The sequence below is a fragment of the Toxotes jaculatrix genome, chromosome 3, assembly GCF_017976425.1.
Source record: "Toxotes jaculatrix isolate fToxJac2 chromosome 3, fToxJac2.pri, whole genome shotgun sequence".
Lineage (NCBI taxonomy): Eukaryota > Metazoa > Chordata > Actinopteri > Toxotidae > Toxotes > Toxotes jaculatrix.
Window position 1 is genome coordinate 2,957,342 of NC_054396.1, and position 27,706 is coordinate 2,985,047.

Below are 27,706 nucleotides of genomic sequence, written 5' to 3' on the forward strand. Positions count from 1 at the left end.
CTATGGTGATACACTTAAATTCATACTTCTGTTTGACTGTAGCTGTGATTGGCTGTTTGCTAACCTCCGATTGTCTAATCGAGCTTAGCAACCATAACTTAGCACGACAGGTCTGTCACTGAGTTTGGAGCCTGGTGTTTTGGTTTTTTTTTGCGCCTTTACAAATCCAAAAACACAAGGGCATAAACTTAAGGACTGGATTAAACTGTGTTTTTCTGCATCAACATAAGATGAAAACATTGAATAATAACTAGATAACTACCTAGAGTAGTAACGCTAATGTAGCATTGTTTACAGTTGCATCCACATCCACTGTGTGGGATATCGTTAGCAACTCGGTCCTGCTGGATTTGGGGTATTTTCCAAAAGTAGCTGAGCCGACTTTGCTAACATTCAGCACCAGAGCTGACAGCAGTTGGAGCAGCGAACAGAAACTAATCGCGCTGTGCTGCGCGGCTCTGCCTCCATTTCTATCACCACCTTTATCTGATTTAAATCTAGCTAAAATTAAATTGGATTTTTTTGACTGCCAAAGCACGCATATCTGCTCTGTAAATCACTCGTCCTGTGTTATCCAGACAAAATCTGAAACTGAAGAAAGTTATTTATATTTTAAACTTTTTGGTTTCATGATGGTGCCCCTAGTTTTACAGTAATTTGATGGAATACGCGCCGGCAGTTGTCCACGTAGACAGAAACTTTATTTGTATACAGCCAATCAAATCTTGCATAAAATCAGTGTTCTATCATGTTTTTGAGTGTATGAGTCAGAGTATCTTTATCCCACACCTCCATGGTGACATTGATTGGCATCCAAGTTTGCAAACTTCAGTCTCCAGTTAGCTGATATCATTAGCCGAGGGGGTCACTGTACTGTGAATATTTAAATGGTCAATTCGATATGGATGAGAACAATACGATAATTTCTGTGTCTGACCTGACCTGACCACTGTAGCTCCCACAAGCACAATTTGTTCTTTGGTTTAAATGATGGTTTGTTTCAAAGTTCAACAGAGAAGGGTCACCCAGAGTTGTCCCACTGTGAGAACTATGAAAATTAAGAAGTAAACATTAATGAAAATAAATTTAAATCTTAAATTCAAAGCATTCACCTGCTTTTTCTTGCCAATGTATTTTCAGTGCTACATTGCCAAGCCTACTAGCAGGCACACCTTGATTATTTGATATGTCAGAGCTAACAGTGTCGTGCTGCCTGTCACAGTTACAGTACAAGCTGTAGATAAATACTTAATATCCCTTTCTTTTTTCAAGCAAATGCCATAGATACACCAGAAATTAAATGAGTGACACAAAAATCAGCATCTTACTTCAGGTGATTCACAAATGTCTATCAAAAAGTCGAAAGCAATGTAACAGATGGAAATCTGAGCCAAACACACACACATGCACACACACGCCTCAGACAGCTGTTATCATCATGCCCAATGTATCATGAGAGCAACCTTTGAAAAGCCACTTCAGGACTGACTCACCTCAGTCCAGGGACAGGGAGTGTGAAGCAGATACCTGACAAATAAATCATCCTCGTTTGATTGACCAGACTCTCTATCTGTTAGGGATATCTGTCTGACTGAGTGTCATTTATATGACTCACTGTGGACAGGGGACAGGGTAAGCCTGCACTGCAAAATATTCCCTTCAGCAAACACTTAAAATGTTGTGTAATCTAGAGAAAATTGTTGAGGAGCATCATAACAGACTCCTGGGAACTGAGACTCCACAATTTCTCAACAGAATCTGCTCTTTTCCAGGGACAAATACCTGCGGCTAATCTGGGATTTTTAGCGTGTGAGTGTCTGTCTGTTCGTCTCATACTGCAACGGCCCGTTGCACCAGCTGAACATAAGTTTGATGTTAAGTCTGAGAGTAAAGTTAACTCTAACTGGCTCCATCTTAACTGTGATGACTGTAATCCAAGCATTGTCACAGAGGGTGACGTTTCATTACTGCATCATTATACAGTGTGGAAGAGAAAGACACTACTAATGAGAACCACAGTAAGAGACCTACAATAGATGGTTGATTGTACTGAAGTGATCAGCTAACAGCTCACACATGATGCAGCTTGCTTGTCAGCTAATGATCATTTATCTGTTATCTGGTTTTTTTGTTTTGTTACTTTTCTTTTCTTAAGGGGAAAATAAAAGTATTACACCAAAAATATCAGCTTTCAATTCCACCAATATCTTCATCTAAACAGTTACAGCACAATAAATCCAGTGACTCTGCAGTGAAGTTATCTTAAGTGTAAAGGGTATAAAGATGAAGATATAAAGATGTACTGTGGCCTGTCACTGGAAATGAAAATAAGGGATGACGTCCACCTGTTTGGGTTGGCGTTTATCTTCATCCTACGCTGTAACCTGTACAGAACAACCCACTGCTACTACACTGACATTTAGCTGACAGGCTGACAGTCTCTGCTGTAGCAAATTAGGGTTTCATCATCCCAACATAACATGTAACCTTCCCTTAAGATTAATTTCCCTTTATGCAGTGTGTGTATTACACAGACTGCAGGACACCACCCTGGGTTCAGAACCATCTGTGACCTTTGTTGTGCATGACAGCTTTCCTCCTCAATCTGACACACAAAGGAAAGGAATCGTTTAAAGTGAGAGCTAATGGAGGGATCATCTAATGACTCTTTTCCTTATTGATTCATCTCCTATTTGTTTTCTCAATAAACTAATTGCTTGGTCTATAAAAACATAAGAAAAATGCAGTCCAAATCATTTACTACAATATAAGATGAGGAAAAGCAACAAATTTTCCCATTCGAGAAGCTAGAAATGTCAGATGTCTGGCATCTTTGCTTGAAAAATAACAATCAGTTATCAAAACAGTTGCTGATTCATTTTCTGTCAAGCAACTAAATTATGAATTGTAGTGGCTTTTTTGTAAAACAATTTCATATTACTCAGGCAGAGAAAGAGGAAGGACGTGTCTGATTTACCGTGTTCTAATTTGCATTAAAGTAACCATTAATGGTTTTCCATTTTTCAATATGTTAAAATAACAACGATTAATGTCAAACAGGAGTATGGCATTATAAACACACAATGTCCTTGTTTTTTAGTGTGACTTCAAACTTCACCAAAAAAAAAAAAAAAAATTTCAGAAAGAGCCACAAGTGCCAAAACACACAGATGTAATTCTAGCACATAACTCGTGAGACAAATCGTGTCTATCATCTACAAAAAAAAAAAAATCAAACCAAATCCAGCTTTACGAAAAAAACGGGCCCGTTTGTGTCAGATGTTAAAGAGCTGCCAAGTCCTGCAACGCTGCCAGTGCTATTCTGAGATGAAGGGCCATCAGCACTGATAAACTTCATTATCAGCAGCCTGGAGAGAGGCCCTGCGTAGCCCTCCACTCTATCTCTACTATAAGATTGTGAGCAGCCACCTGTCTGTGGTCTGGAGCGTTTCTATCTGGAGAAAGCAGTTTATCTGGTATGAGAACACCCTGTCACCCTGACAGATAACTCCTCCTGAGCTTATCCTCCTACTTATGCTCCACAGGACAAAGACGTGTCATTTTTGGGAAGAAGCTTTCGGGTCAGGTCTCAATCCACTAGCCACTCGACACAAGTTTCTCTATAATACCATGAATTAATGTGTATGTAAATAAACTTTGATTGAATGTGCTGAGCGTATGCATCTCATATCATGTCATTTTAGTGGAGAGCCTCACACACAGGAGAGCCACGCCTGTACAGTCTGTCTAATGTGATTCAGTGCAACAGTGCTGACTTAGATTGTTCATTTAAAAGGTTAAAATGTTAAATATTTGTTTAGACTGTGTCAGACATCAGTCAAATACTTATTTATATTTTGGCACATGAATATCACCATATATATGACGAGTTAGCAATTAGCAGCTCCTGTACAGACACCTATCACTGCAAAGTGTAAATCACAATGAAATGATTTTTGCCTCCACAGACTGTGCGTCAAAGCCACTGCTGCTGCTGCTGCTATCAGTGTTAGTGAGGGAAACAAACCAATGGGGCCAAACAACAATAAGTTACGTCCTGTTATTTTTAGAACAGTGACATGCACCTGTCCCTTTCACCTCAGGCAGTATCCATGCTTCATGTCTCCTCCTCCTCCTCTCATGCCTCACAGTTTGAGGCATGAGACATTTTCCTCAAATGTAATGGGCTGCGACCAGTGATTATTTATTTTGGGATTTTTTTTACTCTTACAGTATTCAAGTACTTTTACAAAATATGTAACTGTGGTCCCACTGATACTGAGATCTTAAACTGCTAGATTTCAGCTTTCAAACAATATACAGTTTGTTAAAGAATGAGTGAGGATGAAACAACTCAGTTTATGTAGCAAACCTCATCCACAGCCTGCTTGTTAAGGAGCTTACCAAAACCAACCAAAAAAAACCTATAAGGGTATTAAATTACAAAATCAGGAAACATTCACATTGAATACCCTGGAACAGCTGGAACAGGTTTACTGTATTATGTTCTTTTGATTTTCAAATCAATTCATCAACTAATCATTTCCACACAGAAAATTGAATGTTTATACATTCAATCTAAAATCTTCACCAAAACTGCTAGTTTCAATCAAACCCCTAATCAATATATACAATATATACACATGTACAGTTTTTATTGCAGGATTATTGAGTTATATCACATTATACTGTACAGATATGATTGCAATTGTGTCCAATCCCTGTATTAGTCTACAGTGTTAGTGCAGTGTACAGTGTAACTCTGCATATCGAAGCCCTTCAGGGCACCAACATCTGGATCTGCTACTGCCTCATGCTGCTCACATCTTTTAAAAACCCTTTTCATATGCATCAGCTGTGGATCAAATAACTCAGCCATCCCGTTTAAAGAGCAAGGAGTCGCCAGTCTATTCAGGCCAAATGTTAAAATCACAGTCCGTGACATTTGCAGCTAAATCCATGTTCTATATGCTGCATTCTACCATCGGTTTATAGACACACTGTCATTCAGTCTACTATATGGTCAGTTCCTGAGAGCTGTTACATTTCCTGATTTAAAGAATTGATGGAGAAAATATACAAGAACAGATGTATTTTACTTTTCCATTTTCTTTTAAGTAAACAGAAAGAAGTATTTAACACAGGCAGTGATCACCTCCATATGATCCCACCTGTAGAACTTCAAGCAGAAGCAGACATTATAGTACCAGTCACAACGTTTGACATCGGGATACTAAAAAAAATACAACAATGTATACAGCAGATTCTATATCTATCAAACAAAAACTTTCCAATCTAAGAGACACCTCTGAAATAAAAGCAGTCGAAGGCTGGAGGCCAAAGAGAATTTATTACCAAAATCCAGCTCTCGAGCTTGTCTGTCTGTCTCCTCTGGGACAGCTGAGGCAACGTGCAGTAAAACAGTGGCTTGGCCTTGTTCGCTGGCTGAGTGATGGTGCTGACCGGTGTGAGACTGCTGTGAGAGGATGTTCACCACGGGAGGAGCGTTTCACTCCCTGCTCCAGACAGACCCTGCACTCACTATTTATGTTCTGTTCATATACCTAGGGACTGGAGAGTGTCTCCACTCCTTCCACATACTCATGACATATGGCCTGGCTTGGCATATAGAACAGGATCAAGAAAGGGAACATTGTTCTGTGAGGACAATGTACTAAATGCACTGGACTGCATCACAGAAATTATTCTTACGGCTAAAGCAATATAATTCAGATTTATGAATTGCTATGGATGTACACATAAGCATGTGTCATTTAGATTAGAGTTATTCTCCTGTTAAATTTAAAGTGTTAAAGCTGCACTAACCACTTGTTTTATATCAACAAGGTCAAAAACACACCACACTACCTGCCTAGCACCTAAGGACAGACAAAGTTGGTGGGTAGCTGGTGGATATAGCTGAAACCAAGCAGACAGAACCACCGATCTGACCCAGAGTCTGTGTGATATTTGGAAACAAGACACAGCTGTGAAAAACCCTTTCCCAGTAGCTCTGCACTCCTGTGCCTTCTACTGCTGTGAACAGACCTTCCTGAAACCATTACACTGCAACTGTATCACAAAATATGCAGGATCTGTCAAACCTCACTGCTCATTTAAGAAGGTCTGAGCATCGACAGAACAGTTACTGAGACTGAAAACAAGTTTTATTTGTTGTTTTATTTACAGGGAGCTGAACCTACACAGTCTAACTGAAAACACCAAAGCCTGAAAGGTTCAGGAGGTAACAGCTTTCTGAGAAAAATTCATCCAGCATAGGAACTGAACCAAAAAAATATCCAGTTTACCACTTTCACTGCTTACCACTGTTTACCATTTGTATTTGTGTGGCAGAAAAAATATTTTTTCTGTGGCTTTTCTAATTTAGTACTTTAGTACTAAAATTAAGAAACTCATTTATCTATTAGATATCAAATCCTATTTACTGCCGAGATCACACTGTATCAAACAACGTATCTATTGTTACACATGTATTTTATGTATTCGTATTATTTGAGTATCCGGTTGTTGAGTGTGTATCTGTGAATCAATCAATCAAACGTAAACAACAATCCTGACATGGATTTCCATGAATAAGATTCATACTGAGCGCCACATTTTTCAATGTAAAGATTCCACCTGGTGGATGCACTACATGACAGAGACACTAAGAATTAGTTTGACATTTCTGTGCTGCAATTTTTTACTTTATCAGCTGACATATAGCCTACACAGATGCCAGTATATCTGAAATAAGATAATATCAGCTGATATATTGGCCTGGCTGACTTGTGGGTCTACCACTAATTAAAGGTTGAGGACCTCTCCTCTCGCTATTGATATTAATTTCTTGGGCATTTTGGTGGAAGCGTGCAGTAGCATGACATGAATTCTTCCACAGCTGAAGAAGCAGAAGCAGGTGCAGGAATGTAGAAGTTTAAGTTTTTTCATTTGTTTTTTTACAAGCGAGGTGACAACTGCTGCTAATGCTGCAAGTTGCAACCTGCCCAAGTTGTACGTGCGTCATGCTGCTAACTGATGGATTACATTCTGAAACAGAAATCGCTGTCCGCTATTTAAAAATAAATGAATAAAAAGAACAGCGTGTTTGAACTGAGCATGTTGGCCTGTGCTTTGAAAGCAGTTAAGCACCTTTTGACTTACCTTCATCAGGTCTGGTGAGTGAAACGGCCTGATCTTTCTTCCTCTCTTTCTCCATCACCCCTTTCTTCACCTCCTCTCTGTCTTCACTGTGAAGGTTAAACAGCCTTTGACCTGGCTTTCTGCTGGGCTGACTCTCATCCAACTTGACCCTTACAGGCAGCTGGGTGGTGGTGGTTGTGATAAAATGGACCATGGGGGTTGTGTGGTAGTCAGGCCCCCTGGGGGAGCTGGTGCTGGGCTCGGGCGTGGTCTTTTTGGAGATGCTGGTTGGGTCGCTGCTCTTGGGGTCTGTGTCGCTTCTCTCCTGTTGAGCTGACTTCATCTTGTAGGGCACATCCTTTCCTTCAGGCTCACTGATTCTCTGAAAGGTTATTATTTCTTCCTCCTCCTCCTCCTCCTCCTCTTCCATCTCTTCTGCATTCACCCTTTCCTCACTGTCCGGTGCGACTGTCCCCTGTAATTCTTTTTGACCATTTGAACTTGCCTGGGGATGGACTGGGCTCTCTGGACTTCTCGGCGTGTACATCGGAAAATTCCCTCTATCTGGCTGTCTCTGCTGATGGGTTTGACTCTCTGTGCCTCTGACTGGATGGCTAACGTTGATCTGACCGTTTGAACCTCTGGGTATAACACTATCTGATGCATTCTGCTGATGTGTCTTAGTCTCAGAGCTTCTCTGATTATGTCCTGCACTCTCTGAAATCATCTGTGGATACTCTGGGTGTTCTTCAGCCCCCTGCTTTAATGGAAATACGACACTCCTGTGTGCATGCAGTGGATTCACTAAGTGTGTCTGTGGACTCTGATCACTGAATGACACACTTTGAGCACTTGTCATATCCTGTGAGGGCTGCCAAGAAGTAGTGGTGGTGTCCTCGTCCATAAGTGGCCTGACAGTGCTCGGCTCTTCTCTCAGGGGATTTTCTGTCACTTCCTCTTTGTCTGTAGCATGGTCACGAACTCCATATCGCTCTCTCAGCTCCAGCTTGCTTCGTCTGTCAGGCCTGTCAGAGCCTCCAGACACAGATATGACCTTATTGGTGGAGGAGGACTGGGTAGGGAAGACCAGAGATTGAGGGTAGGTCTCTGAAAGGTCTCCAGGACCATAATCATAGTCTTCTGGCTCCTCCTTATCCAATGGCGATGATTTGAAGAGAGGAAGATTCCCGTTAAGGTGGTATGGTGCTGAGTACTGATCTGAATGACCTTGTTGGTCCAACTTGTAGGGGTAAATGTCACGCCTGCTGGCTGTGTCCTCCTCTGTTGTTGCTGCTAACATGGGTTTATGGACTTCCTTCGGATCACAGTCAGGCACAGGGTAGCACATCAGCTTTCCCCCTTCGTTGGGGCAGTGGCAGACCCGGCAGACGTCGATGTGGAAGGAGTGCCCAGCCTCATACTTTTGCCCGCCATGGATACACCCGATGCGTTCGCACTGCATGCAACCATCTGCAGGCTCTGACACCTCGATACAGTTCGGTGGCATGTCAGGACAGCTGATGAAGTGGCAGCTGATCCGGCCTCCTCCCGCAGGGCAGGAGCACTCTGTGCTGCCATAGTCCACAAAGTAAGAATCTCCCTCTGGCACTTTGCCGTTCTTGAATCCAGCATTGATGCAGTCGTAGTATTGGTAACCCTCACACGTGCAACCCTTTTGTAAGCATGAAGCGCAACAGGCGCCACTTTCCAGCACTTCTTCAATACAGTTGTCCAGCAGGGGACAGTCCACGCCAGTGCAGTCACGCTGGCACAAGCAGACACTCAGGTAGAGAAAAAGCAACGTACACCTCAGCAGTGCTGCTTCAGCTCTTATGAGACAGGCCATGGCACAAGGTGTATGCACAACAATCAAAGGAGATCAGGTATCATCCAAGGCCTTAAGTTTATCTTCAAGGATACTGGCACATTCTGTCCATCTGAATCACCTTTACTCTGCCAGAGATTAGAGACAGAGAGAGAGAGAGAGAGAGAGAGAGACAAGCAGACAGAGACTTATTTCTTAAAATGAAAGCAGACCAACATCTGGCTCCATAGTTGAGCTCACGTGTGTCCAGTTTTTACAGCCTCAGAGTTGTCCTAACGCTAAGACTACACACTCCTCATTAACATCAGCTGCAGCACAATATTTTTGCATCATTATGGAAACTGACATGATGAAAATTTGGAACCTGCCCAAGTTGTACATTTCTACCACATCTTCATCTCCATTAAAAAAAAAAAGAAAAAAAAACTGCTATAACAATTTCGTGTTGCAATCAACCCTTTAGTCTAACTGCTGAACACAGATGCTTCATAATGCTTTGGCTGTTGACTCGGAAAATGATTATACTTTTTGGGAGTAATTAGTGGAGTATGGACCAAAGTGCACCGTCTCCTCTGACAACTGATTGTTGTTGTAAATGATATGTTTAGAGTTACAGAGTTACAGTTTTAGACTTAAAAGCTGTTTTCACACATGAACTGCAACTCTGAACTTTTCTTGATGTAGGAGCAAGTGTGTGTGAACGCAAATGTCCAAATCAGTTGAACTGGACATTAAAAGGACTTTTATCCAGCAGCTCCCTAGTCTGTGTAAGGTCCAATTGAGCTGATGTGTGAATAGAGCAGGTCATAGTTCAGAGAATTCACAGTGAGCAAGTGGGTGTGTGGATGAGGTTTCTGTCTCGGCTCCTGCACGCTTTACCCAGGTGCCACCGCTCGTCTAAAACAAACGGAGTATTTCCAGGAGGTGAGAACGTGTCTCACAGGGACACTCTCTGGTTGTGTGCTGAATGTGTGAAAGGACAACTACAGACAATGTCCAGACCTGATTCTCCAGACACGGAGTTCATATGTGAAAAAGGTTAAAGTGACTGGATTCACACAGCTCCATTCTGAAGTCAGCTCACTGGTTCATTTCACCATCGGAAAGTAAAAAAACAAAGATGATAATTAATAAATTATTAAAAATCTGATGGTAATTGTGTAAAATACAAACAACTAAAGAATCAAACCTTCTAATCTGACGTTACTCCCTTGCTGCTCCACACTGTTCTGTTCTGAACTTAAACTAAAAAAACTAACCCTAACATTTACAACATGTTGTTGAACAGATCTAATGTAATATCAGTGAAGCAAGGCGTATTTTCCCAGGGCAATGCATGCTGACTAGCCTGTGGGTCATCTCTGCAACTTAACATCCCCCCGCATCAAACTGTAACTGTTCTATTCTTGTACTGATATTCACAAAGTGATGTAAGAACTGCTGTATTTAACACCGGTGTGCGTTGAATGTTGCTGTCAGAAGTCAGGAAACCTGTTAATCACATGGTCATCTGACCTATGAACTACACATTTACACATTTTACTTATTAGTGTATTATTGTAAAAACTGCTTTTATTACCTTTACCTTGATTTTTACAATAGTACAGCTTTAAAACACATCAAAAACTCGACTGCTTGCACTTAAAAAACTGTGTGACAAAGTGAACATTTGGCTAAATAGTTCCATTCACAGAGAAATTACTGTTTTTTAAAAGCATTTCATTTGGAAAGCAAATAAACTGATTTGCATTTGTTATTAGTCAAGTTTCAACTTCTCATAAACAACTAACTGTACATTAACTTGTTAACTCCACACAGATCCAATAATTTTCCCTCTATAAGACAGTAAAAATCAATGTACACAACACGTCATAGACTCATTAGTATGATATTAACTGAATGTCAGACAAAAACCTTCACAAATTCTATAAGTTTTTTCTACTAAAAACACTGGTGTTGATATTTCAGTAAGAAGGAGTCTGACTCAAAATTCAATCTATGAAGCAGAGAAAAAGAAGAAGAGTGAAATAATTGGGCTTTTTTTTTTTTTTTGTCCTCTAAACCTATAATTCTCAGAGTTAGAGCTCCTGCAACAGCCTTCCTGGGGGAATAACCAGCCCCTGCCTGCCCCACAGGCCTTCTGACACTAAACTGAGCTTATTGCTATCCTAGAGAAGTGAATATTGCTGCAGCTCTGTCAGGGAAAGTGACGTGCATCACCACTGTACAAGTCATAATAAAAGTTGGCAAGGCACGGCTGCAAAAGAATGCAGATTGAGAAGTCTGAGCAGCCTGGTGTTTCCTAGAGCAGTGAGGGATGGGGGATTCCTCCTCTCTGCCTGTACACACACACACAGCTGATGCCTACACAGGAGAGGATTTGTTTAATGAAAAAGAAATGTGGCATTTTCAGAGAGAAAATGCATCTTTGTCACAGAGAAGCCTGTAACCTCCTCTGAGTTATATACAGTAAGATTCATTTACAGTGAGATACTTAAGGTGCAGTTACTTACAGAATCTGTAAATAACAACTCAAATATTACAAAAACCTTCACTAAGTCTATTCAGGTGTTCTGGTTGTTGATCTTGTGTCACACCTGTCTACACGCATCAACATGAAAAGTCTCTCCTCGTGTGTACAAACACAACTTGTCATCTGTCTCCACCTGAGAAAATGTTTCCTAACTCAACCGCTGGTTGTAAGGCTGCAGCGAAGCATAGGTGCGAAGCTGAATTCACAAATAAAACTAAAGTTTAAAAGAGTATTTATCGTATTGATCGACTCATTAAGTTCTTACCACGGCATCAGTGGATTAATGTTTTTAAGCAGACGAACAGAAGTCGATAGAAAAAAAAAGCTGAGGAAACTTTTTCACCTCACGTTTAACAAGTACAGCTATGTTACCTTGTCATGTACGGACTGATGGGTTGGAGAGCCGCCTGCTGCCGGTCCTTCGAGCGCCGCAAGTGGGAACCTTTTGACCATCGCAGCGCTGCAGGGACCAGCAGGCAGGCGAAAGGGGAGGTACGAAAAGTTTCCCCTGCTGGAGACTCCGGAGGAGATCCAATCATGATCCATAATGAAGAGCAGACTGCACGGGCAGGGGCGGGCCGCAGACCACAGCACCAACAGATGGGGAGAACTGTTTGACTTAGTGAACTTTGAAGCTTTTCCATAAATGAAATGTAACTAAATTAAATTTAAAGTAAATATTAAAATATAATAACTTTTTATTGGTGTAAGATGAAACAGCAGGTTGCAACAGGCAAAATGTAGACGGGCAAAACACAACACACCAACACACCCACTGTGTCAGTGTCATATATCTATACATATATATATATGTGTGTGTGTGTGTGTGTGTGTGTGTGTGTGTGTGTGTCGTGTGTGTGTGTGTGTGAGAGAGAGAGAGAAGCAACAAGAGGATGGATACATTAAAAAAAAAAAATACAATTGCAAAATATCTTTTTCGGCTATTTCTTCTTTTTCGGTTTTGTTTTTAACCTTTAAATTCCACACATAGTACTTGTATGGTGTATATCAGTGTGAACAGGAAGATAAGCTCAGTTGTTATTTTTATTCCGCTTGGTTTCTTCTCTCAAATTTCGCTTATTGTCGTACACAGTCATACAGTCTGAGTTACTGTGCTGCTGCTCTCTCTTTTATTTCCTTTAGAGCCATGTTGTCAGCCCCCAGGGTAAACTTAAGCTGCTGTCCACTGCTGTGTTTTAAGGGTCTTGCATGTACCTCTTAAATGGAAGGCCGTAACCTTGGCTAAACAAGAGCCTTGTGCTCACATCATTACTCATGCTGCTGTCTGTCTCTGCCAGTTGCAGCTCATGCATGACACAAGGCCATAGGCTATCTCAACTGCATGCACAAGACTAAATCTCTTTCAAATACAAGCCTGCTTTTAATTACCTGTTTGATCCGACACTGAGCCCTACTCCCTGGAGGGATAAAGATGCATGTCATTCAAGTGAACATGTCTGTGTATTCACATGTGGCGAAGAAATAATTTATCCTCAGTCATTTTAATATATTTCCACCTTTTGGAGAGAGCATGACCCTGTAACAGCAAATGGCAGATGACTAAGTAACTTTACGACTTCAGACCAATCTCGTGTCTCACTTTCACAACACCCTTCCTTTATTTGAAGTGGCCCCTTTGGAGAGCATCGTAAATTTGGCCCAACGCAGCACCTTCAGAGGATGTCTGAGTTCAAAGAGTGTAGGGAGTGTGAGTGTTGTTTGGAATAAAATGTGGCATGCTAGAAGTTTGAATGGACTCACTCATCATGTTAGAGCGCAGTGACCTGATCGCCAGTCTGGACCCCACCCATCAGCCTGTATGAGAGTTCTAATGAGAAGCTGTCAGAGCCTGGGGTGAAGTGGTGGTCGATGCTGTGATAAACATATTAGCTGATCGCAGATAAGACCACTGCCAGGGGAGTGGGCCAGCTTTCAACCAGAGATGAAAGATGAGGTAAAACAATAGAGAGGACTCACATTCAGAGTGTTCAGGGCTGGGTCAGTGGAAGGACATGTCAAAACTTGCTTGTAGGCCTACATTTTTTTAAAAATTTAATGTACTGTACCGTGGGCCAGCTGCCTTATTTTTCACATATAAAAATAGTCTTGGTTGTGACAGCATGGCTCCCTGGAGTTAACTGCAGTTTTGTCTGAAGTCGCTCAGATGACACAGTGTAGGATAACAAGATCAGAAAGGGGCTGCCATGGTGTAGTGAACAAACTTGCATGTGCATAACAGGATCAGGCTCAGCCCCACTGTAAAACACTGAGTGGGACTCGACAACGCATGGGTGAGATTTGTGGAATCCCAGTGTGATCTTGGAGGAAAGCCGTCAGATACAGACGTGGCTTTGAAATAGCAGGGGAGGCCTCAGGGAGTCAGGCTTCATGTGTGGGGTCAGCGGGGAGCATCTGGCTCAAGACTCAGTGGTGTCCCTGCTGTATGGTTCATTGAAGTGAAGCTTGGCAGGGGCCTCAAAAAGTGGTTTTGGAACCACGTCTGAGGGCATTTTTCAGTTCCACTTGGAAATTGGCTGCAAGGGATGCATCAGTACTGTATAACATGTAAGCCTCACACATCTGCATAAAGACCATTTAGGATGGGTGTCAGTTTGGGACACGTGGAAGACAGTTTGGGTCTACCGGAAAATGGAACAATCTTAGGATAACTTTTGTTTCCAGGTTTGGCTTGAAATTTCAACTGCTAACTCTGTTTTCTCCAAACCAGCTGGAGCCCGAGGAAAGTGAGATCATGTTATATATGTGCAAGATTTACTTGAAGATAATCTCCCCATGACATTTGAGCAGCTAGAATGAATGTTATCTCCCAGATAAAGAGTTCTAGTTCCGAACAACCTGTCTCATAGCTGTTTTCTGCTGACTGTGATCACTGTCAACAGAAAACCAGGTGACCAGGTGTTCCAAAAATTATTTCACGAGATTGTCCCAGTGTTGGCAGAGAAATTTTGGGTACAGAGCATCATCAAAATGGAGATTTACTGTGGGCATCAGGATATAGGTTTGCTGCTTTCAGTGACTCTTTCTTGACTGATGTGTGACCCTGCATCTTTTTTCTAAGCATGTTTTTCATTGCTGAGTGTGAAAGTCTATACTTGGCCTTGGAAACAGAAGGAGTGACTGATTTTTTTTTTGTTTGCCACTTGGGGGCAGTGGAAACAAGTTGTGAACACAGCATTTACATATCATTGCCATTTCTGTTTATATAGCAAACTTGTTAGCAAACAGTATCATACTCGTACATCCAAAAGCCACAGAGAAAGACCATCATTCCTTTGGAATCACGTTTCTGTCCACCTGATGAATGGAAGTGTAATGCTCATCTTCTTTCAGCTTTGTTCTTGGTTTTACCATAAGAAAAAAATCAGTCTGTTTAGCTCTAAATGTGTCTCTCAGGGTTTTTCAAGCTGCCTGCTGAAGCCACCAGATGCCAGGCAAAAACACCGGCATCTGGTGAGAATGAACCAGAGCAGTAAGGCTGTGGGTCGAACAGCTGAGCGATGAGCTGAAACTCTCTGGAAAGCTCCCTAAAGCTGAGGGAAGCTGCAGATTCAGGTGATCATTTTCTGTAGGTTCATTACTACAAGCAGCTCCTTTCACATTATCATTTGATACATTGCTCTTCCCCCCAAAATATTGATTATAACTGCGTCAAGTTTGTGCTTGTTTTGGAAAGAAAGTATACAAAGACACTTGCAAAAATAATGAGACCAGTAAATCTGAACAAACTTCTAATTGTACAGATAGCAAAATATCCAGCAGTAGCTTATTCATGTTTACTCAACCATTGATCCAAAAGCTGACGTCACTTGAAAAGTCTGTCTAAAGACAAAAGTTGTACCTGGTCTGAACTGCCACAGTTACAGGCAGAAAGGAAAGTCTGCCATCACAGGCCCCATGTACACTAATCCTTCTCAAGGGTCTTATATCCAGATAAAATCCAGATGCTTTTCAATACACTTTCAATTACAGTTTAGCTAGTTAACTAACATTCAGCCAACAGTTTACAGGCTTTTTTTTTTTTTACATTGGATCCACTCAAGATGCACAAAGTGACAAAGTGTAATGGGGTAAACAGAGAAGGGCGATGAACCGTTAAAATGGGGATAATGGCACACACCTTCAGTCTCTACTCCAAGTTATTCATAGTGTTGTCAGTTGTATACGTGTGAGCTAAAGAGAGAAGCTCAGTACCAACCTCTGTACACCTGCGCAATTGCTGCATGAGATGGACCATGATTGACTGGGAAAAGGTTTTAAAACACTGTCAGATATAGGTCTCAAAGTCCTGACTTCAGAAAGGTGTGGGATGAGAAGGTTTCATGTGCCATTTGATGATCTTGAAGCATGCTGAGGCCATTTGATGATCTTGAAGCATGCTCTTTGTCCTGTCAGGTACTGCATTTGTTCCTCCTATGAATTGGAGACCAACTGGCTGTGGTTTTCTTTTGTTATAGTATATTATTGTTTATTATTGTTTTGTTTGTCTTTTGACATAGTTTTCACTGAGTGACTGGGAGACTAAGAGGTTTGGAAATATCTGCCTCTCTGTGAACAGCTATGATACGTGCAGCATGTTGCAATTAACTTCTGGCATCAGCTCAACTGCAAATCCTTATCTCCTGCCGAACACTGATAGTCCACAGAATGTATGGCCTCTGCAGTTAATGATTTACAGGGGATGTGAATACCTGGTCAGAGCATCAGCGCACCATCACTGATTCATCCTGCCAACAGCTCAGAAACACACCTACTCCTGCAGAAAGAGAAAATACTGTCTCTGGTGCACTGTTCCCATAAGGCTTGGGGAGGAGTGACCTTCACATGGGCCTCAGTCTGCTGGGTTATCTGTGGGATACAGTGCAGTGATTTGCAGGACAAAAGCGAATTCTGAAGAGAGAGGGGAAATGGGTGGTGTCGTGCTCTGGAATCTCCATTAGCCCGGCACTGTGGGGGACAGAGCGGCCCTGCCCCACGGCACTGATTCTCTTAACACTGGGTCAAGTAACCAAGGGACCTTTTAAAAGCAAATGCAAAGCACACTGTCAGTAGACTGTTTTATTAGAATAATATGAGCTGAAATCAAGACTTTAAAAGACTCAGGTAAACCCTGCAGAGACCTAACACATGCTGTGTTTCATCTCTATTTGCCTCAGCTCACATACATGTATTTCATCTCTGTCTGAGAATGTGCTGCACATGGAGCGGCATTAAAGCCACATTCAAATCAAAACTACTACCTGGGCAGATAAACAAAAGCTTAATGCCTCAATCACCCTTTTTTCCCCTCAGGCTGTTGTTTTGTACAAAATGGAATGAGACTTTCCACTCGGATTAATTAAAAACACTGACTCACCAAACCAAATCTGAACCTTTTTGGGAGAACAAAACTTGCCACATTGGGCAAACGAGCACCATAATACCTAGCGTGTGCCTGCCAGTGTGTCAGCTTGTCTTAGTTACCGGCTGACTTGTCTTCTTTGGCAGCACAGTGTGTTTGGATGGAGCAGCATGAGCAAAGAGCGGGACACTGACAGACATGTGCTCTGACTGCTGCCTGTGCCAGTCAACAGGATGCTGGAGACGTTTCTCCTCTGTGCACTGAGATTAATAGCTTGTTGTTGACTGCAGAGGGATAAACAAGCAAGAAGGGGATTCGCCATTTAGGTCAAGATCAGTCTTTGTCTGTGTGGAGCTGAACTAAAAGATAAAGCAAAGAAAAAATAAATTACTGCATGTGATGCACGTACAGTATGTTCATGTATGCAGGGTAAATAGGGACACATACAATATTCATATTTTGTGAGCTGCATTAGGAAACCATGATTAGTTAAGGTGAATGTGCTAGCAAGCAGTTGCTTGGCTACACAGAGCAACATTAGCACTCATTTGGAGTTATGTTTCTGTCCAGCACTCCTGGGAAAAATATCTGGATCTCTAGTTGCTTGATGTTTTTTTTTTTTTTTTACAGCTATTTGCTTACTCTCTGTCTGCTGCTTGGTATGGGGCAGGTGGTGTACCCTGGCTTTATCAGTTCTTTCACTGAAAGCAGCCATAGAAAACAAATGAGAGTGAAGCGTAAAGGCCATTTAACCATACGAGCTAAAATATACTAAAATGCTCCATAGAGCCAAGGCTGAATTATCAGCTGGGCAAAGTGGACAATTGCCCTGAGGCCACGGAGCCACAGGGGATTCCAGGGAACGCTGTGGCCCATTACCATTACTATTACTGCACAGTTACTTTGAGCATAATAATAACTGGAATGTAAATGGAGGCTCCTACATTTTTACCTAATCGTGAAGTCGTGTCTTGATGGTCGCCCTGTGCCAAAATGTCGTTTTAACACCTGGAATATTTCAGGTAATGTAATTCAAAAATAAATTTACACAAACTGGGCAGGAGAGGCCCTCAGTCAGGGCAACAGTTCACTTTTGCCCTGGGGCCAGATAGTGTGTTAGAGGTGGGTGATGATTCTCAACATGGTTATTAACTGTGACCCCTTTGTCAATATAAAAATATTGTTTAGTGCAGCTTCAAAGAATTACCCAGAAAATGCCATTCACATCTGACTTACACTATCTTGTAAAGGACAAATCCTAGCTTACATAGTTTGCAATCGCATTACAAAATTAGAACTTATAGAGGGCCTTTTATTTTGAATTCATGAACAAGGTTTCATTCTTTATGTCTGAAAAGCAGAGGCCTTAGATTGTGTGGTCATGTCTTGTCTAAAACTTTACTCCATCTGTTTTAACTAAAAAATGATGTTTCTTTATGTTGAGCAATTTTGTGGTTGAATGCAATTATTTGCACCCATTCAGTTAATCAGCTTCTGATTTCATGAAATATGCATGGGCTTCCAGCAGGCGCTCGGCAGGGAGCTCTGGCTTCCAGGGGATGTTGCTCGATACGGAGGAGGCATCCAGATTACACGTTGCTCCAAATTGGCTCGCTGTGTCTTCAGCCTTCACCACGGCAGCAAAACACAGTCACAGCATTAAGGCCCAGAAGTTTCAGACTGTGAACCTCTGACATCAGGAGCCACACATTACTTCCTTCACCCTCTTAACCCTTGTGGTTTGAAAGACTGGCTTCAGCAGCACTGATTCAACCCCCTGTGTTGACAGCAAGATGCATTCTTGTCCTGAGTACATTCCTGTCCTGATGAATGGACCTTCAAGTAAAGCGAACACCACTGGCCTTTGTTGTCATTTCTCTTTGTTATGTTGGAATCCAATGCTAAGCGGACAAAACCAGTCTTTAAACATGAAAAACAAAACCAACACCTGGAGTAGAGTCAGATGTTCCTTCTCTAAGCCCAGGTGTCTGGCTTCAGAAAAAACAACACTGCCGCAATATGGAACAGTTCATCATGTCATAATATTCTGACCTTTACCTTGAATTAAAAGAAAGATCAGTAAAAAGTTATTGCTGTTGGACAAGCTCTGTAAATGTCACAGATGATCCTGTTTGCTTTGGAAAACTCCTTCCCACAGTTTTCAAAATCCTCATACAGTTCTTTTAAACTATACAGATAAAACAATCAACAGTACTGAGCGGTGACCCTGATTTACTAAAAAAAACGGTTAAATTGCTCCTGTTATCTTCTACTGGGAAAAACTATAAAGAAGTGCCATTTCGTCTCATTTGTAAAACAGTGTTTGCTTTTGCCCGTGTGTTTTTCTTTCATTGTTTCATTATAACAGCTATTCAAATGAGTATCCCTTGAACTCTGCAAATGTCAACCCAATCAACAGTCGTGCTGAATGTCGACAGTGCACCATTGTTTTATGCGGTTCTGAAGGCCATTCGAAAAAGCAGCGATTGTGTATAAAATAGGACAAAGGATCTCTTCCCATATGGACAGCAGATCCTCATGAGCTGGCCCCCAGCGCTACACCTCCGCCTGCTGCAGCGAATCCAGCAGGAACTACTGGGAGAAACAATAACATAGCCTCTGCTGTTGTTAGCACCACAAGTCATGTGGCAGCATGTGTTGTTGCATCACTTTTTTTCCAGGCAGCGCAACAAAGTCCCCAAAGTATTTACTCAGCATCCTGCACGTCCCTTTTCTCAGACTGTTTGGGAATGCATGATGTAAAGTTCAGCGTTTTACTCTGAAACCCAATGAGGCAGATCGGTTCTGCCTGACCAGTCCCATAGGCCGACCGAGGTCTGTGTCTATCTTAATGATGTGCGCAATTAGCATAGCTGTCCCATGTCATCCCCAGTGAATAAAGGCGAAGTGAGATGCCTACACAAAAACATCTGTCTCATCGTGCTAATACCACTGCATTAAAAGACTGTTAGTAGAAAATTAGAATTCAAAACATGTTGATGTGACGTATTTGCTCCAGGAGACGGATGATAAAATGGGCTTTCAGATCACATAATGCACCCCCAGGTGGCCATACTGGAGGTCCTCAGCTGTGGGGAAGTAAAACACAGAACATCTGTTTATGTCTTTGTTGTTTCCGCAGGATTTTATGTTTTGTGGCCGAGTTTTGTTCTGGTTTTTAGTGCGAGCTCATGTTTACTAATGATACACCAGACATTTTTATGCATATTAGCAAGTTAGCTCACAACATAGTCCACTAATCATTTGAGTCACGAGAATTTGTTAATCATCAAATGACTAAATGAAAGGGTCAGCTCACCAAATGGACATGTTTTCCTATTTCCAGACAATTTTAGATTTGTGTGCCTAGGTACTGAGATATTTTCCCTGGGAACTTTTGATGCCAACCCATTTCCTTTGAAATATTGTATGTGGTACTCACAGTGTTACAGCCTCTGAAAATGGGTTTTTAGATATTGGTACTTTTGATAACATTAAATATCTGATACTAAATGTGCAAAGTTTATGCAAAAAAAATGTTAGATATGATTTATTAAGAGGTTCACACTCACTGTTAATCTGCTTCAACAGGACTGCATAGATGTTTTTTTGTCACATTTGATTACTGTGGCCTCTCCCTCAAGCAGCACTGGCACACTGCCCACCAACAAGGGGTGGGGGTGGATTCACACAAGAATCCAGATTTGTACCTTCTACAGCTCTGCATAATGTTACTCACAGCACATTGGAATTGAATTGCATCAGCAGATTCCCACCACTGTCAAACGTCATCACATTTTGATTATCAAATTGCTGAAGTCTGAAAAATGAGTCATCAGCTTTTTCCATCTGAGATTTCTCCATTTCAAACCAGTGACAAGAACAAATACAGAAAATCTCTCATGTGAAATAACTTTCAACAGAACATTTTTGTGTTGATGTAAGACCCCATCACTCATAGTAAGAGGCTGATTGAGAAAATAGTTTTTCGGGGCCTTTAAAATCCATCCATCCATACATTTTCTATACCACTTGATCCGCCAGGGTCGTGGGGGGAGCTGGAGCCTATATCCCAGCTGCCTATGGGCATCAGGCAGGGTACACCCTGGACTGGTCACCAGTCAATCGCAGGGCTGACACACAAAGACAGACGACCACACACACTCACACCTACGGGCAATTTAGAGCAGCCAATTAACCTAATGTGCATGTTCTTGGGATTGTGGGAGGAAGCTGGAGTACACGGAGAAAACCCATGCAGGCACAGAGAGAACATGCAAATGGCCTTTAAATTATGATGTGTAAACTCATCGGGATTACGTCTTTCCAGGAACAATGTTTAAGTTACTCTGGATAATCCACAGATCTCACTGTGAGGTGAAAATTTCACTGGGGCTATTTTTCTTTTCTTTTTAAGTTAGAGAGTAGTTCCAACTAGGATTTGGAAACAACTTGACTTGACTTGGAATAACTGATGTGTGTATACAAGGAGCAAATACACTTACTGGAACAATGCTAAAAGTACACCGGGGTTGCATCTGGGCCTTGTTCCACTGGCCCTCAGTCTCTATGAATGGGCTGAGTGTCCACTGAGTTGGAGACAAGAGCCTGAGGCAGAGTGCCAAGCATGTGTTACATTACGAGGAGAGCTTTTTACACTACTCATAATATGTCACTGCAGTCTGGAAAGGCTGCGTTGGCAGGACGGAGTAGCTGAGACAATTTAAAACATTATGGATTGGTTGTAAGACTTTACAAATCACAGCATACATTTGTACAAAGAATCATCCAATAAAAGTCAAGCGTAACGAGGACTGATTCTGTTAAAGGCAAAGATCCCCAAACACTGGTCTTAAAGAAACCAACAGTCTTGTCTTCAATATGTATTTCAGCAGCAGATTATGTAGCAGCCTTTCCCAGGGCCTCATGTCTTAATGAAACTGCTTGTTCTGATGGGAAAGCACTGATGACAGCGCCGGGGTAACCAAGGTTATTTAAACATACAAGCCAGGTTTTATCCTGGCTGTGAATGACATGGACATCTGTGTATTTGTGCGTTAGTCTAGTCAACTTACATTTATTTGTGTAGCACTTACAAAGCACGAGTGTGTATCAAAAAACTCCTGAGCATTTATTTCACATTAAAACCAAACTCAAAATAAAGAAATAAAACAATTGCAACACTCAGCTAGGACGTGTCAGAAAGAAAGAAAACTAGAGTGAAAAATACATAAGATTCATAAACATCTGAAGGAAAATTTGTTTCTGCACTATGCTATGGTGAAACAAAGTTGTTTGTATGAAGTGTTGTTGGACCACATCAACTTGAAGACATGTTCACAAAGATAGGTGAGAATGAATTGGTCAGATGGGGATAATAGTGTACACTTTTAGTCAGGCATTCATAGTGTTGCCCTCTGCTGTACAAGACTGAAAAATGAAAGTCCCCCTCCCCATTTATGCTAAAGAAGGTATGGATAAAACATTTGGATGAGTGAAATGATGCTTTTGCAACAATGGAACAAGAGAAATATTACAGTGCTTCTCATGTTGCGTTGTCCCAGGAACTGGTTGTGATTGTGGAGGAGAGGGAACCCGCCTTGTGGTATGCTCTCAGGGTGTATCTTATGTGATCCAGAGCCCCACAGAGGCCCCTGGGAACCGAGGCTGTGGGCAGTCTGCAGGATTTCACTGGAAAAACAGCTAACTCCATCTGTCTCAGCAGCTAATCAGTGTCCCACGGCTTCCTGTACTCTCTGCAGAGTGTTCTCCTTTCTGCAGCAGAGACGTACAGTTACTCTGGGGCATCTTTTCTCCTCCTCAAGATGCTATTGTCTCTATAGAGATGCTGTTTTTCCAAATGACATTTGCCTCAGTTTATAGCATGACAGTACCCCGGCCATCTGAAACTCTTTATTCAACCAAAACTTTATGGAGCTATAATCTCTCCTCTGTCTCTGTGGGAGGAGTACTTGTGATGCATCAGGGGAGAACTGTGGTACAAAGGAAAGTTCAAACACTCAAGAGAATGTGCTACAGAATGACAAAAGCGCTTAAAGCATTCATTTTAAGAACGAAAGCACAGACTGTCCAATTTGATCTCTTCCTTAAAGGTATTCAGGCATCAGCACTGACTTTGATAACCCCTGTAAAAGTCCCTGACTGTCTCTTTATTCCAGCCAATATCAGGGATTTTTTCAAAGATGGCAGAAACAGCAGGGTGCCTGTGCTGCTTTTATAGTTTCACTGCAGGGACAATGTGCCAGCTGAGTCAGGAGCACACCAATTCTGTTGTTTCATCCCTCCTTCATTCTCATATGGGAAGTATACAAATGAAGATTTATGTATATGCATAACTAAGACAGCAGCAGGGAGCTCATTTTCACTTCTTAAAAACGCTGGCCACACTTTTTCCTCGTTAATGTATCACTGTAACATCAGGCTAGTAAAATAAAATAAAAAATAAAAGACCTCCTGACCTTCTTGTCTTTTTAAGCAGCCGCCCCAGCTTCCTCTCGCAGCTTTCGTTTCGTCTGATTTTAGTTTTATGAACATGGTTAGACATCTGCATTTAGGATATAGAATGGACTAGATTTAAAGGAAAATTACAGTTTATCACAGCTCTGGTTTCATTTTAGTGTTCTGGCACTTGTTTCTATCGGTTATGAAAATGTGCTCACCGAAGTAACTGCTCTGATCTCAAAACCTGGTGCCATAACTAAAAACAGGTCAAACACAGCAACAAACAAACAGCCACACAGGTTTTAATCAGGTTTGCATGTATTTAACTGAATAAAAAGGGACTGTCCTTCAAAGAGAAATAACATCAGCTGTTTCAGCAAATGCCCAATAGGAATTATAATATGGCAAGATGGAAAATTGGGCCCAGGTTAAACAATAGTGGAATTATCCTTTAATTTTTAGGACTTCTATAAAAAAAAAAAAAAAGTCAAAATTCTGGGTTTAACAAAACCATAACAACACTTATCCTCCACTAAAAAAGAGCAATTAAAAATCCTTTGAAAGGTAAGTACAGAACAGCTCCACATGGATGTTTATAAGTGCAGACTCAGAACACAGGCCAACCTTGATCCTAATCATCCAACTTTAGTCAGCATAATAACATTCTGAGGCGGCTGAATGCATACCCTGATTTGATTAAAATCCTTGAGAAATTTAAATAATCCCCTGATAGTCAGCATGTATTCAACTGTGAATGTTCACCTAGATTTAAATCCCGAGCCCTGCTCTATGCAGCTCATTTGTAAGTCTTGACATTGTGTAGCTTGAATTCATCACAGGGCTTTCTTGCTGGGGTTTTTTTTTTTTTTTTTTTTTTTGTGTGTGTGTGTGTTTTGTCCTGCCAAGAATTCCTGAGATGGAAGTTGTGAATCAGCAGCAGAAGGAGTGTGGATGAGACTCCAGGCAGCACCATCTGGATGTGTTTGGCTCATTCCTTGATGTGCCATCACGGACCCAAAAACACCACCTGAAAGAATAACATCCCAAACTTGAAATGGGATTTTTTTTTTCCCTTTTATGCCAATATGTGAATCAATCAAACTAAAGTTGTAGAAGTGTTATAGCAGATGTTCAGCTGCAGCCTGAATACAGGTAAAGATGACAGCGGGACTTACAGGAATGTCTGCCTTGAAGAAGAACTCTTGAACGCAATCTGGCTGAATTATCAATCAAGGGCTATAACACTGAGTGCTTCAGGTTTGCTCATTAATCACTGGAAAGTTCCACTTTGGAAGATTACGGTATCAATGAATATGAAAAAAACTCCACTTCCCTCCCTCACTCTATGTCTTCTATGAGATTTAATTATGTCATCGATCATGCAGAATCATTACATATTAAGTACATTTAGCCAAAAAGCATTGTGATTTCACAGCACTGTCATTCATGTAGGCCAACAGTACCACTTTATTCAGAGCAGACAGAAAATTCAAAAGCCTTAATAAACTCTACCTTGTTATGAAAGAACTATTGTTTTCCTAATTCTTTGCTCCTAATTGACTGTGGCAGCTTGGATGTGGACAGCAGTTTCTCCACTTGTTCATGGCGGTTTCGGAGACTTCCCTGACAGATTTGTCTGGGGCGGATGAATAAAAATGCCTGGCTTCTGTCCGAGGCCCACCAGCAGGCCGATCAAATGAGGGCTCAAACAGGACTTCTTTGCTGTTTGCGCAGCAAGAGCAGCCGGTTCCCCTGAGGAACACTTTTAATGGGTCAGGTAATCAACCTCTGAGTCTCCGAACACCCTCCAGCTTGTCTCCTTTACGTGAACAACAACTCTCGCTTGCTGACATCCTGTCTCCTTTTCACTACTTTCTGGAAGTCCTAGATGCTCAGATAACCAAATCTCTGACTATGAAGCTATAATATGAGACTCTAAATTTTTTAACCTTTCAGAATTCTGAATCACTGCCCTCATCTCTGATTTGTTCAGTGCTTCAGATCTTTGAAACCAGGAGGGTTATCATGTTCCTACACACTGTAGCTAGCTACCTGTTTACATCCAAGTAGTGATAGGTAATAGCCACAATGGTGTCAAGTGAGGACAAGACTGACCAAACTATGTAAATTGTTCAAGTCAAGTTACAGAAACAACAGTGATTGGTTATAGAGTTAAACCCCAACCCTGCCATCAAACAGAAATCAGCTAATGTAAGGAGGCTCCAAAACGTGCTCCGTTCCCCTAAAAGTTTGATTTTGACATGAATTTCCACAGAAGGTGAAAAAATTTAATCTATCACTTTCCTAATAGTGCCGGGATTTTTTTTCCCCACTGTATTTACCGGGTGCAGACCTCTAAATTTAAACAGGTACTAAAGTTGTGTAACTTAACCAAACTTCAGTGAGTCTCTCCAAAGTCTGCAGGCAGCAGGAATCAGGAGTAATTTAATATCCACAGGGTAACATGCTAAGAGTCTACTGTCTGTGGTACATGAGTGAGTCTGACAAACCCTGAAGCTCCCTGTCTTTTTGGCATTCTTTGGCATATGGGCTGCAGTTCGGCATATGGCTCAACGTTTCCTAGAGACAGTACATACCAGTGTAAACTCAATTTCCATTGAACTCACAAAAATACCAGTAGAAAAGATTCATTGATTCATTTTTGACCAACATTATTTAATATCTGTGTGCTCACCACAGAGCGAACTTCAGAGTTTGTTAGCCAAGCATAGTACAGTTGGATGCCGGCTAGCCTTGTGTTGTCAGACCTGCCTTCTAAAATCTTAAAGCTTTCATATTTACATGTAGAATTTGTTCAATTTAATAATGTAGAAGTAGTAATAGAACCCATGATACTGCAGTTTCAGCAGCTGTTAGCTAACACACTAAAAATGATTTGCTACAGCTAAGCTAAGTGACCTACTGTATATAGCCCATGTCTTGTCCCTGAGTGTCAACTTTCAAAACCTTCTGACTCTTATTTGTACCTAATTTGGTAAATCGTGAGTATGTTTTTCATGTTGTGTAAGAAGATACAACATAAGACAGTTTTTGATGCTGTTTTTGTTTTAACTTTTGATGGAAGCCAGCTGTTTGCCCCTGCTCACAGTCTTTGTACTAAGGGCTAAACATGTCAAGGATTTAACCCACATACATGGATTTAACATTGAGCTTTGCCTCTACTCTTCAGTGAGACAGGCCGTCAACAAACTTCCAAAAATTTTGGAGCGCTCCTAAGAGTAAAACTGTTTCCTGAACAGCAGTTAGTGCTCCAGCCAAAGAAAGCTGGACCCAGGAGCGTCTCGTGGCTTTTATGCTTTGGTATAAAATCATCACATGCATCACATTACATGATTTCTGGGTATTGGGTCAGATTTTTCAAACACTTCTCACTGCTATTTGCAGACACATGTCTCTTTAAAAACTCAGCATGCCAATGAATTTGAAACTATTTTTAAGAAAAATATCTGCTAAATCTTCCCAGAAAAGAGGAAGGGAAATCTCTAATACTGTGGCAACAAAAACAGAAAATCAACACAAAATCATCACTGTCTCTAGACATTGAAAGCCTGCAGTGTGTCTTGGCGTGATAAGTCAACAGCTTGATTGATTATCTTTCGGTTTGCATCTAGGCAGAGGGCCATGTCTCTGCGGCTGTTGGAGGATTGAAGGATGAAAGCTCAGTCTGGAGCCCTGTGTGGTCCTGCAGCTCCAGAGGCCTCTGCTCTGGCAGCCTCCTCCTGCCTTGAACACACCTACATATATTTTCCCAAATTCATTTTTTATTATGAGGAAATAGGGATGGAAATGCTCATGTACATGCCACAATGTACACTGGGTCTCATGCAAGAACCAGTCACATCAACACATTTGTTCTTAAGTGGCATGAACAAGTGGTTTGAACAGACAAGACTACCAATACCTTCACAGGTGGAAAACACTCCTGTTTGACTTAAGAATTATAGTGGATTAATCAGAATGAATTTGAAGTTTAAATATGATAACAGAATTAAATCCTTTTCACCCTATCATCATCATCGCTTGCCAATTTACTGAGAGGTTTTTAATATTTTTATGAGAATATTTTGTCACAGTAGCTTATGCATTTCAGAAGTCATTCTGAAACAAGTAATTTATGACAGATTTGTGCAGTTTGGAGAGCTGGTGAATCCCACTTGGAACACTTGTACTAGCAAGCCTAAGAAAAAGCAGGAGAATTTTAGGACAAGAATACGAAAATGTTCTTGCAAGAGACATCATGTCTCTCCTTAATTTGTAGCTTTGGAAAACAGGCAACTTACTGTGCACCAGAGCCAATAATCACAGAAAGGGATCAAGTAATGTTTGGATATAACTCCTGATTTCTGAGGTATGATCATCTGAG

At 41.4% G+C, this 27,706-nt stretch overlaps 1 protein-coding gene across 1 annotated transcript in view; it reads right to left on the bottom strand.

The window, feature by feature from the left end:
• Positions 1-11,932, bottom strand: part of fbln2 (fibulin 2) — a 60,692-nt gene extending 48,760 nt beyond the window's left edge. The window contains exons 1-2 of the mRNA XM_041034101.1: positions 11,874-11,932; positions 7,165-9,096 (exon numbers count right to left, since the gene is read on the bottom strand). Coding sequence (XP_040890035.1) covers positions 7,165-8,989 — 1,825 coding nt within the window. The 5' untranslated portion in view covers positions 8,990-9,096; positions 11,874-11,932. The remainder of the gene's footprint in view (positions 1-7,164; positions 9,097-11,873) is intronic.
• Positions 11,933-27,706: the final 15,774 nt, after the last annotated feature.